The sequence below is a fragment of the Rousettus aegyptiacus genome, unplaced genomic scaffold (assembly GCF_014176215.1).
Source record: "Rousettus aegyptiacus isolate mRouAeg1 unplaced genomic scaffold, mRouAeg1.p scaffold_m13_p_4, whole genome shotgun sequence".
Classification (NCBI taxonomy): Eukaryota; Metazoa; Chordata; class Mammalia; order Chiroptera; family Pteropodidae; genus Rousettus; species Rousettus aegyptiacus.
Window position 1 is genome coordinate 155,724,161 of NW_023416307.1, and position 12,691 is coordinate 155,736,851.

The 12,691-nt window shown below is 58.5% G+C and overlaps 1 protein-coding gene across 1 annotated transcript; it reads right to left on the reverse strand.

The window, feature by feature from the left end:
• Nucleotides 1–2,867: 2,867 nt before the first annotated feature.
• On the reverse strand, nt 2,868–6,735 carry LOC107513295. Its single transcript, XM_036219792.1, has 2 exons — nt 4,744–6,735; nt 2,868–4,653 (listed from the first exon to the last, which is right to left on the reverse strand). Exons 1-2 carry the CDS (start codon nt 6,733–6,735, stop codon nt 3,043–3,045), a joined length of 3,603 nt encoding a protein of 1,200 aa, XP_036075685.1. The 3' UTR covers nt 2,868–3,042.
• Nucleotides 6,736–12,691: the final 5,956 nt, after the last annotated feature.

The window sequence follows — 12,691 nt, forward strand, 5'->3', positions numbered from 1 at the left end:
TTAGAAAAACCAAGTAAGCAGTTGCTGGGGTAAGCTGCGCGGCAGACTAGCATCCCCTAGCTAAGAGTAGTAAACACGCGCGGGGGGGGGGGGGGGGACGTGTGTGCAAGCGGTGTGTGCAAGAGGTCCGTGAGGGCTCCAGACCATGGAGGCAGAATCTCCTTTCCAGCCCAGCCTCCGCTCCCACAAGGCCAAAACCTTTTCCATCCGCAAGACCACGTCAGGGGGTCTGGCTCAGCCTGCCCCTCCTTTGTGGCACTAAATCTCCTAAGCTATAAAAGTCACCTATGGCATAGTGTGGAATCTGCCTTCTTCTCAGCTGTATCAGCCTCAGACACTTCATGAGCAGCACCACCATCGGTGGCCTGGGCTGAGATGTGGGGATACAGGAGAACTGGCCCATAACCACACCTGTCCTCTGACTGGAGGAGGCTGCGAACTGCCAGGCAGGAGCTCTACAGGAGCTCCTTGATCATTTCTCTGTCCCTTGTCAGGCAGGCACACGGACCCAGTGATTGCCCGCTCCCCTCACAAGCCCTGAGGCCAGTATCTGAGGGCCAGACTTATGCTTCCCAGTGCCAGCCCAACCTTCCTAGTTAGCTTTCTGACCCCATCCTGGGTGGGGTCCTCTCCAAACTCTTCACCATGTTGAGTGAGTCTCTCCTGCATGGCTCCCCAAGGCCGCCGGCAGGAGGGACTGCCCAAGGGAGGAAGCCGGGGCTGGGGCTGGAAGGCTAGCCTGGGAAACGACTGTTCAAACAAGGCCCCTCAATACCTTCCTCCAGAGGGGGTATTGAGGAGCCCTTTACATTCTTCCCTGGCTTTGGGTCACCTGTTCCAGGTCAGGCTGGTGCCACCTCTGGGTGGTCTCGGTCCTGGCACCAGCTCCACCAGTGAGCAGGAATCTCCCGGCACGCTGAGCATCTGCAGCGCAGAGCCTGTCTCTCATCTCGGTGCACTCAGTTCGTGTCTGCAGAATGAATGAATGGCCCGGCACTCAGTCCTTCCTTCCGTCTGCCCACCGTCCTTGAAACACTGGTTCTCTGAGTTGTATGGTGCAGCTGAGCCATAGCTCGCTGACCTCACACATGTCACACACGTTTTCTGTCTTTCCCAAAGGTCATGGATATCCAGGCATGGAGAAACTGGGCTGAGGAGAGGCTGGAATGGGGGGTTTAGAGGTAGGGGAAGAGGTGACTTGCTAGAGCCCTTCCTGCTGCTGGCAGTGCTCCACCTTTTCTTGGTCCTGTGCACACTCCATGTGCCTGTGGGTGAGAACACGTGGCAGGGTGTGCATGCACACGTGTGAGTGTGTCTCTGTGTGTGCGCTCTTATGCTGAAGGAGAAGGCAACAGTACAGTGTGTGCAGTGGTGCCCAGGGGCACGTGTGTCTGGATTCTGTGAGCACCCAAGCGTGCTTGCTCGCACGTGCGCTTGGATGCTGTAACTAGTCCCTGGAGCTAATGGTCCCTGGACACACTGGTCCCCGTCCTGCCTGGCATAGGCGTCGGGACTGTGGAGACTGAATCAGGATGTGAGGGCAGGACATGGGAAGAGGCTGGGTCATGCCCAGGGGTAGACAGAGGCTGCAATTATCCTATGTCATTGGCTGTTTCTAGTCTCTCCACCTAAGGCAGCCCCTCACTCCCAGATGTGTGTGAGTGAGTGTGTGTGTGTGCGTGTGTGTGTGTGTAGTGGGGTGGGGAGGTGTAGCCAGGTCTTTGCCCTTTGTGAAGAGGGTAACCTAAAGAGATGAAAACCTAGGATTGGAACTGCGTCATGGCTTGCCCCTCAGCCCTCAGCCAGAGAATCACGGGCAGGGCAGGGCTCCATTGTCTTGGCTCCGATCTCCAGCTGCCCTCCAATCAAAAAGTAGCAGTAACAGCTGAATGCCATCCTTTCAGCTTTCCTAGAACCAGGGACTGTGCCGACAGAGCTTCATTCCTAACCCGAATCTCAGGGCCAGACAATCTGGGGCCGTGGCTTCTAGCCACCCCCTGGCTAGAGGATGGCGGGAGGCCCTAGCACAGGGCAGAGTTTGGGATAAGAGCAGAGTCAGTTGGCACTGGCATTGCCTGGTAACCTCTATGAGGACCTCCTGAGGAGGCCTGTACTCTGACCCCAATGTGGGCGGGGCCTGCCTGGGTTGGGAGGCTGAAGAGAGAAGGGAACCCAGAGTTGGCTATTCTAGCTCCCACCAGAGCTAGACCAGTCCTAGAGTGGCAAGACGAGGTGCGAGGCTTTGTATCCACAAAGCCTACAGGGCAGGCCAGAGCCTCATCTCCCAGTTCAGGCTGTACCTCTGCCCCCAGAAGCCAGGACTTATCTGCCCCCCTACCCTGACTTCCTGCCCCAGGGCAGGCCAGCACTCCCATGCCTTCCTGTTCTGTCTGGTGGACAGAAGCCCCTGCCAACCTAGCACAGAGCTCTCCAGCCAAAGTTCAGACTTTAGGAGGTACCTGCATTACCAGGTGAGCTCCCCCAAGAAGCCCAGACTCTGACAGGAGCTGCCTCTTGGGGGCAACAATGCTCCAGGCCCCCAGCCATCTTTGAAATTGTTGGGCTGTTGTCTATGTTGCTGGGCTCAGCCCCCTGTAGAGGGCCCAAGATGGGGGAGGGCAAGTAGTCTTCTCCTCTGGAGCTAGGGGAGGGGGCTGCCCCCCCTCGTGACTCACTCCAGGCTGTGTGGGTTATTACATTATGTTTGAAATTGCCATGGCAACCAGCTGGCAATCAAGGGTAATTGCGCTTGTCGCCAGGGCAACGGGGCAAAACCCACAGCAGCCACTCTCTGTGTTTGCCCTTGGGGTGCAGTAAAGGTCAGGCTAGACCAGAGCCAATGCCAAGGGGCTCTAGGGCTCTCTAGAAAGGATAGAATTGCCAGGACCTATAGAGTGCCAGTGTACAGAGACAGGGTGTGCCTTAGGAGTGCCGAGGCCCCCATCCCTGACCCCGTGCCAAGACGCCTGCCCTTTCCACACCATCTTGGGCCTAAAACATGCCACAGAGCTCCAAGTAAGCAGAACCAGAACTTTTATGCGCTCACAGGTGGTACTTGTAGATGGCCCATGGGCCTTCCTCCTCGTACTCACGGCGGCTGAGCCATAGGCTCTGGAAGGAATCCCGGGACACCATGATGGAGCCTCCAAGCCAAGCAGCAACAGCACGGTGGGGAGAGGCCAGCACAGTGGCGCAGGGGCCCAGCTCCTGTCTCAGACGCTCAGGAAAGCCGCTCACCAGGGTGCTGCCACCATCCAGCACCACGTTGGCCAGCAGCTGCTCCTGCTGCTTGGCCTCCAGCCGGCTGATGCTTAGGAGGGCTAGTTGTGGGAGGCCTGGCTGGTTGAGGCCTAGCAGATTGGGCTGGAAGAGGGCCTCAGGGCAGCGGAAGCGCTCAGAGCCTAGCTTGATGACCTGCTTGTCTGGAAGCACAAAGTCTACCCGGGCCTGGGTCTCAGCGTGGGCCATCTCGGCTGCCATATCCCTGGTCACGTAGCAGCAGGCCTCTTTAATCTGGTTGACCAGGCTTGCCTTGGGCGGTGAGTGGCCTCCTGCCAGCAAGAGCTGGGCCAGGTACTCCGTGAGATCAGCCCCGGCCACATCCAGCCGGTAGGTGTCAAGTGGGGCTAGATCCCCAGTGAGGATGGGTGCCACATAGGAGGTGCCATGGCCGCTGCCCAGCACCAGCCCAGTGGTGCGCCCGTAAGCGTAGAGCGCCAGCAGGGCCTGATGCACCGTCTGCATGGCTGGCACGTGGAAACACTCAAAGAGTATTTCAGCCACCTTTTCTCGGTTGGTTCGCGGCGAGATGGGCGAGTCGGCCACGAGCACTGCCAGCTCCTCGGGCTGCATGCCCAGGCTGCAGTAGAACAGATGCTGCCACAGCACCTCCAGTGCATCCCAGTCGGAGACGACGCCTCGATTCAGCACCGAGCAGGAGCCCTCCAGGTTCTCGGGAACCACGTACCGGGGCTGGCCCTGGACTGACTGCTGCAGCAGCTGGACGCGGGAGGGCACCACGCTGAGCACGTGGTCCTCTCCAGCCAGTCCGCACTTGGTGAAGCCCGTGCCTGTGTCAATCACCACAGCCGTCATGTTCTGGTAAGGGCCCAGCGAGTGGCGGCGGAGCACTGTGGGCTGTACCGGCACATCGTCCTTGGTGGGCACCAGCTCGTAGCAGGCCCCATGAAGCAGGGAGCCTGGAATGTCTTTAGCTGTCAGCTTGAACTGGGAACTCTGGGGCTCGGTGCTCACCATGGCCATGGGCAGGACCCTGCAGCCAGTGCCAGGTGTGGTGAATGTGATCAGAGAGAGCTGCTCCTCCCGGGCCCTGTGAGGGCTGCCGGGTTGCCAGGATGGGCGCCGGGGTGTGCTGGAGCTAGTAGCAGCACCCATGCCCACCTTTTCACTGCTCACGTAGACGCAGGTCTTTTTGGGAGCCAGGGACCCCCGAAGTACCCCCGCATGGGTGGATAGACCCAAGGGCTCACCTTTCTGGCATGGGATGGAGGCCTGGCCAGGCTTCCTGGTGGTGGTGGGGGAGCAGCCTCTTGAACGGATGGGCTCTTTGGAGATGGGGGGTTCTTGGGGAAAGAGAGGCTTCCCAGTGAGAGAAAGCTGCCCTGCAAGAGGGGCTCCTGTGAGAGGGGGCTGACCAGGAAGGGGAGGCTGCTTGGTAGGCAGGGGCTGCTCGGCTAAGGGAAGGTATCCAGAAAGGTGGGTCTGGCTGAGAAAGGGCCACTGCTCAGAAGAGGGGGGCTGACCAGTTGGAGGAGGCTGTCCAGCAAGAGGGTGCTGCTCAGCTAGTGGGGGCCAACCATGAAGGTGGGCTTGCCCAGCACCTTCAGCCAGAGGGTTGTCAGGGTGAGCAGTAATGACCTCTTTCTGGTTGTGCCTGCCTATACCCCCCTGGGGCAGAGCTCCGGGCGCCTCCTGGGGTTTGGCTGAAGGAACAGGCTCATGAGTCTGCTCTGTATTCATCCACTGTGGTTGGTTGGCCTGGACCATGGGGGTGTCCTGCATCCCAGAGGCATCCAGCATCCAGATGGTACGACTAAATTCATCTTTTTCAGCATCAGGTTTGGACCAGCCAGGATGATGGACATGGCTTAGTGTCCTCTCACCAAGTTGAAGGGGCATCCCCAACGGAATAGGCCTAGTGAGCATCCCCACCCTGATGGGTGACTCAGTACCAGGGGTGACTTGTGACTCCAGATTGAGCCTAGCCTCCTTGGGAACCAAGGCCACCTCTCGGTAGCTGCCAGATGAGAGGCTAGAGGGCACAGGGCTGGACAGCATGGGTGAGGTGGACCAAAAGCTGGAGCGATTTCTGTCAGGGGGGAAAGCGGGCATTGCCAATGGCCGAGTGGACACCATATTTTCAGAAGCATGAGTGGATGGGTGGTTGGGCATGAGGCCCACCAGAACTGCCCGTGAGCCCATGGGGTCATGACACATCAGCCCCATCCTGGTGTTGCCCGTGGCCATATCAAACACCAGCACGTGGTCTTCCTGAGTGTCCCAGAGCTGGCAAGTAGGGGCACTGGAAGGGGCGCTCTGCATGGCTTCTCTAGGACACTGGGCTGGGGACTGCATGTGGCGGATTGCTTGGTCAGCAGAGAGTGGCACACTGGAGCAGGTGTTGTCACGAACGTTCAGGGGCTGCTGCACCTGCTGAGAGCAGCGGATATGGCTGCTCCTCAGGGACTTGGGGGTACCCGGGGTTCCTGAGGCTGCTGTGGGGTTGCCTGGCCTGGAGGTATAGATGAGGGTTTTCTCTGCTGAGTTTTCAGGGTGCTTGGGTCCCACCTGCTTTCTGGCAACCTCAAGCTCCTGGGCATGGTCTGGGGACTCTTTCGCAGTGACTGCTGGGGTGGGAGGCTCCTCCTGAGAGCAGAAATTCGTTCTGTCCTGGCGTTGGGTGCCACACTTCTTGAGCAGGTCGTCTTGGGACAAGCTCTTGGTGATGGCAGTGCTTTCAGTTAAGTGGTCGCGGTTGCAGGTGTACGGTTCAGCTGCTCCTGGCATTGGTATTGGACCCAGAGCTGGAGTATTTGCCTCAATTGGAGTGGGAGGAGCCTGAGCTGGATACAGGCATTTGCCCTGGCCCTGGTCTTGGGCTAGAGCCAGAAGAGGACCTTGGGCTGCAGCTGAGCCATCCTCCGCTGAAACGAGGCCGGGTACCCACTGGCTCTTCCTAATCCCCAAGGGGGGATTCTGGTCAGGCTTGCAGGAACCTTTGCCCCAGCCTACCAGGACTTTAGCGGGAGCCTTGCTGTCCCTCGCAACCTGCACCTGAAACCAGGAGCGGCATCCGTGCTGGACCATGTCACTGGTGCTGTCACTGCGCGTGAACAAGGGTAGGGCCAGGGTCTCATTATCCATGACGAGATGCACTTGGGCTTCCGTGGTGGGGCTTGGAAACAGGCTAGTGGAGGAGAGTCTCGGGGCATCCTGGGAGGCCCACTCATAGCCACAGTGGGAGCTAACCTCAGCAGGGTCCTGGGGTAGCTGGTGAATGGGCTCAGGGATGTGGGCCTGGGAAGCTGGGCCACAAGCCCCATCAGTCATGGCCTCATTGGACAATGACAACCCCTGCCTGAAGTATCTGGACCCTGAGTTTATCAAATGTCCCTGGGACTCTCTGAGGCCACCCCCCAGCTGCTGGCTGCAGGCTGAGGGGTGGCCCTGGGGGCCCGATGGATCAAGGCCCCCCACCTTCTTGGTGACTTCCATAGTCCTACTCCATGCTCTAGGTGCCCTGCCCCCACTTCGTTGCCATGGCAACTCCACACATCACAGCCCCCAGTGACCTGGGGAGGTGACAGAGTGTGGGAAACCAGGGGCCCCACCCCCTTGAGAAATGGAGGCCTGCCCAGGGAACCCTGGGAGATAGAAAGGCCCAGGGAGCCTGCCAATTCTAGGCCCGCCTCCTCTCCCCTTACCAGCCACGCGCTCTCTCTGCCCAGGCCAGCTGTGGAGTGAGGGCAGTGCCGGGGGAGCAGGGGGCTCGTGTAAGCCCAAGGGAGAATCGTAAGGAAAAGATGAGGAAGCCGCTGGGCTCCCAGTCTATCTCAGATGCCACACTTGGCTCTTTCTCCTCATTTCCCATGTGGCTAGTTGAGACTAAGCCCTGACCGAGGGGCGCAGCTACAGGTATGTGCCACGAGGCCCTTCGTGGGGTCAAAGACCCTTTACCACGCAGTCCTGGGAGCTAGAAGAGGGCGAGGGGCCCAGGCCCAGGCCCAAGCTCCCCTCCCCCATGTTCCTCAGCTCCCGCTCCAGGGACAGCAGCTCCCTGGCAATCTTTCTGCTCCAGATGGTTCTCTGCCTGTGCCTCACAGAGCCCCCTCCCCAGAGCCACATGTCCTTGAAACCTAAGACCAGTATCCCACAGAGGTGGGGATGGGGACTGCAAGGGTGGGGGTGGGGCCTCAGCTCAGAATTCTCAAGTCAGAAGGTTCTAGCTCTTGTTACATAGTGTCAACTTCACCTTGGCCAGAAGGCAGACAGATCAGTGGGCACAGGACTAGGCTGCAGTAAACATGGGGCCAGCCAAGTGGCAAGTACAAGATGGGGACACAGTAGTGACATAGTGGTTACGGGGTTGTCCACACAGTGGGCACAGGCTGGTTCCCAGTGGGGCATGGTGGGTGCGGGACTGGACGCACGGCGTGCTCAGCTACAGTGAGGACAAGTTGGACAAAGGACTGGACCCAGGGTGGGCATCGTAGCTATTAGACCAGGTAGGCAGTTCCACCCTGCATTTCCTAAGTGAGCAAACAAAGGGCCACGGAGAAGTGGAACCTGCCTAGACCATCGCCCGGGACCAGACATGCCCCACAACCACAGAGGGCAGGCCTGGGCAGCAGTTTGGGGAACCGCCCACTGCCCAAGGCCTGGGACTGGAGGTCCCCGCCTGGGGCGGGGCAAGCCCTTCTCCCCTCCGCCAGCTGTGAGCTCTGGGCCTCTTCCCTCTGTCTTCTAGGGCTGTGTCCTTTTAGCCCTCAGTCTTTCCACCCAGGAAACAGGTTTGTGGAGAACGCAGCTGGAGGCTTGTCCTCTGAAGCCACATGTTTTCACAGAGGTTAAAAATAGTGCTTACAGTTGGCCGTGGGGTGTGAAGCGACGTGACGAGGGACCAAGGCTAGCACTGTGCTGCATCTGCGCCTTCCCGACTTGACTCGGCACTGGGCAGAGCCTGACTCAGCCGGGTTTCAGGACCCCAGGGCCCCCTCCCCCTTCCCCGGATTCTGCCTTCGGTTAAGAATGGGGACAGATGTCTCTGGACACTGCTGCTGGCCACACACCCTGGGAAGGTGGCAGAGCCCAAGGGTCTGTGGGATGCACACACACACACACACACACACACACACACACACACGCACACACACACACACATACTTGCTGGATACTTCATTAATCTCTGGCTCTGAGAAAATCGGGTTTGGGGGATTTTCTTTTTCTCACAGTAGGAACAGTAGTAGCAGCCTTTAGTGCCTATGCAGCACTTGAGACAAGATGCACCTGGGAGAGCGGCGGGGGCATGGAGGGAGGCCCCAGAAACCCCTTGACTGTCCAGACACTGAACCTTCCCCCAGCTCCTGCAGAAGTGGGCTCGATCTGGTTTTCAAGGTTGTGTATTTGTGAACAACTGACCGGACGGGCGTGGCCCACAAATGAACGAAAGCCAAAGAAGGCAGTCTGAAGCCAGAAGACCCTCCTGGCCTGAACAAACAGCCCTTATAGCAAGAAGAAGGGCGGCCGTTATTGGTTGGGTCCTTCCTCTGCGCCAGGAGTGCTGAGCACTTGGAACCCAGCCCCACAGCAATTCAATGAGCCTGCACTATCATCCTCATTTGACGAATGAGGAAGTCAAGGCACAAAAGAGAGAGAATTCACAGAGTTCTCAGCTAGTGAGTAAGAAAGCCAGAATCCAAAGCCAGGCCACTAGACTCTGGACCCACACTTCAGGAACCTCTGGTACCAGGGTCCTGTGGACATGGATCCTGCTGAAGAGAGGCCAACATGCCTCCCTTCTGAGTACCACAGCCCCACCCACGCTGTGACCCCCATAGACTTGCTCCTCCTCCCTATCGCTTAGTGGGTGGCCTCAGCCTGGGAGGGGGTGTTTTCCCTGTTGGTGCCATTAAGCCACTGCCCTCCCCCCAGGAGCTTAGTGGTGCTGAGTAGGGGCCCGCTACACACCCTGAAGGATGAGGCTGAAGGTCTTTTATACTCAGAATTCTTGGCAGCCAACCCGCTCCATTTTATCCACCTGAGGGGAGGGGCAACAGGGCAATGAGGGTCCCAGGCTGGGGCCTTTCTGCCCAGCTCCAGGGATCCGGCAGGGATATTGACCCTGTACCCCTCCCCACCCTGCGTTTTTAAATAGTCTTTCACCAGGAAGAAGGGCATCCAATTCTATTTCTGATTCTGGAAAGTGAGGAGGGCCAACGTGTTTCCATGGCAACCTAGAGAGCCCCTCCCCCAGGCTGAGCCCATTCCCCAGGCTGAGGGCTGTCTGGGATGGAGGGACCAAGAAAGAGCTCAGTTCAAGGGGAAGGCCAGACAGAGTCTCCTCTGCGAGGGCAGATCCAGGCATTGCCTCCTCCCACACTTCACCTGGGCCCCTCCAGGCAGGCTTGGGCGAACGGCCCCCAGCCCTGTGGAGACAGTCAGACTTCAGGAGGTGGGGAGAGTCAGGTCACTCTGAGAGAAACTTCTTTCCTGTGGATTAGGCTGGCACCCACTGGGGAGGCTTCAAGGGTGGTGGGCAGGAGGGGCATCAGCAGAGAGGCAAAGAATGCCCCATTCTACTGGATGCTTCGTGACTACCCAGGTTTCCCAGACCTGCTTCTCCAGGGCACATGTGTTTTTGGCTCTGTCGTGTGCTCGGCAGACAGCTCTGTCAAGTCCCTGGCCCCACGCTCTTACAGTATACCTGCTCGTTCCTCCTGTGCCCTGAGAAGACTCTGGACATCTCCGAACGTCTAGGAGCAGAAGGAGCCTGAGGGCTCCCAGCACAGTGAGCCACTGGAGGCTGGAGTGAAAAGCAGGCCTGTTGCCCAGAGGTTCATCCCTGCCTGCTGTCCAGGGGCCCGGACCCCAGCCCTTCAGCTCAGAGGCTGCAGATGGGTAGACTTCAGATCTGTGGAGGGCGGGCATTCCAGATAGGAGTGCAGCCCACGTAAAGGTCTGAAAAGCCCCAAATGGCCATTGTGCTCTAACTCCCTGTGGGTGCTGATGGAAAACCGAGATTCCAAGGAGGAAGGATTCGCTCTTGGTCTCCCAGCGCCACACCCAGCTCTCTGTCTGTGTGTTCCTCTCCTGACCGACCTCCCTAGAGCTATATCCAGGTGACCCGTGAGCCCTAACCCCTGCTTCCCTGTAGTCTCCTGGCCAGAGTGCATCCATTCCGTGGAGCCAGCTCCACGTCTGACCCCAAAGGGATACAGCCAGGGTGCACAGAACCCTAGCCCTAGGGAAACTACAGTGGGTAAAGGGTGATAATCCACTCCTATTCCAGGCTGCGGAAGGCAGAACCCAAGAGTGCCAGGAGGATGTGGATTTGAGCTCTAAGGCATAGGCAAATTTAAATAACAGATGTTTAAACAACCTTCCCTGCAAGCCTCGGTGCAGTGACCCCTCTGCTGTGATGTGTTACAGCTTAAAAATAGCCCACAATGAACCGCTCTGAGCTCCAATTGACTCAAGCTTACGTAACTTCGGGAAAGATGGCCAGCCGCAACAGCCTGGAGGGAGGGCAACAGCGCAGCCGCCCTGACTGCTGCCACAGCTGGCTTAGGGGCTGGAGGAGCGCCTCACCCTCTCTGGGAGCAGCCCCCGACCCCGTGGCCCGCAGAGGCGGGGGCAAAGGCAGTGCTGCCAGAAGCACACGTGGCTTCGCAGTGGCTGAGAAGAGACTTCCGACCAGACCTGCAGAGGGGACGTGAGCTCTGCCCTCCTGCAGGAGCCCAGGACCAATGGAGGGCGGGGTGACTTTAAGAACAGATGGCTGGGTCACCCATGTGGACAAGGAGATTGGGACCGCCCAAGAGATTCTTTTCCTCCTTTAAAGAGGGGTGTCCCCAGCTCTGAGAAACATGTCAGCTGGACCGATGCCTGGCTGAAGCTGTCACTGCCATGGAGCCCAGGCGTGGCACTGACTCCGTTGGGGTCTCTGAGTCTCTGCGGTCCAGGCTGCACAGGCAGGACTTGTAGTGTGAGGGAGCGCGCGCCGACTTCAAAGCTGATTGCGTTTCCTGATCTGTGCCACCAGCTGCTCTGAGTCCCCTGATGCATTCCCAGATCCCGAGTGCCAGTCCAGGACTGACTACAAGTGTACAGGTTGCTAAACCAATGTGAAGAGGAGCAGAGAGGAGACGTGAGGGTGCCCCTGGCACTGGGAGCCTCGCGTGCTCCCTCTGCCTCTGCCCATGCCGAGCCCCAGGGATTCAGCAACTTCCCTCAGCTCCCACCACCGGAGCTCGAAATAGAAACCATCATGGACTTGGCCTCTGTGCTCCCACAGAGCAAAAGAGAGACTTCCGAGGGCCAAACGCGGGGGTATCCTGCCATCTTCACAGCACAAGGCAGCCTGTCAGGGCCTTTAGTGCCTCTGCTTCCCTTCCAAGCTCAGGGCTGCCATTCGGGTGGAACAGAGGTTGCTGGAGCATGGGTAGCCACGCAGACGCAGAAGCTTGTCCCGGGCTCTTCATCCCACCAAGCGAGACAAGAGCTCACTCTGCAGGGCAGCACGACAGTCCCTGCTAGGCCTGGCATGAACATCCTGGGATCAGAGACAGAGGATGCTCAGAGTATGGAAGGAATAGAGAGCAAAATTCTCTGAAAGGCTGGGGCCAAGACATAAAGGGAATCTTAGACCCGGCTCATCAAAGTGCAGGGGCCATGGGGAGGCTCAGGAACAGAACCCCTCTTCCTCAGAGAGGCGGGAGCTGTGAGTTCCTGTCTGGGATGGACTGGAAGGGGTGGGGGTTCAGGAGAAATGGACGTTTCTGAGTGTGTCTGAGGGGTGTCAGAATGAGGTTGCTAGGATCCAGGTGCCATGTCTCTGGACTGAGCTATGTCAGGCAGGCTCTGCCACCCGCTGGGCATGTGCTGCATAGCTTTGGGTAGAGGACTCCCACCAAGAGAGGACCAAGAGTGAAAACCACGTTCCAGGTCACCATCCTTAGACCAGAAGAACCCAGCCCACCCAAGAGGCCATCACAGCCAGAGGCGATCATGGCAGCTGCCCCGGCTCTCTTGGCATCTATGCTCACTGGGTTCAAAACTCCAACTGAAACAAGCCCCAAAAGAGTGGGAGGGGAGACTGAGGGCGCTTCAAACAATCCCCATTCCTCCAGGCTGGTGTCCCCCACTTTTGGGCTGCTTGGACTCCCACATGGGCAGAGCAGAGGCCGTAGGTGAAGAGATGCTCGGTTTCTGGGGTCTGCACCGAGGGCAGTTCTTCAGGCCAGCATGTTTTTCATCAGGGCCTGGAGGGTGGAGGCTCAGTGCTCAGCTACCGATTCCTGGGATCGCTTCTCCTCAGTCAGAGGCAAAAATTTCAAGGGATGCAGCCCAGGCCTCCCTGAGCCTCAGACACTTGCGGCAATGCCTGTGTCTCCCACCCCATCTCAGCACTAGAGAGCCCCACACTCTCTTACAGGTGAAGGGAGTTAGTTCA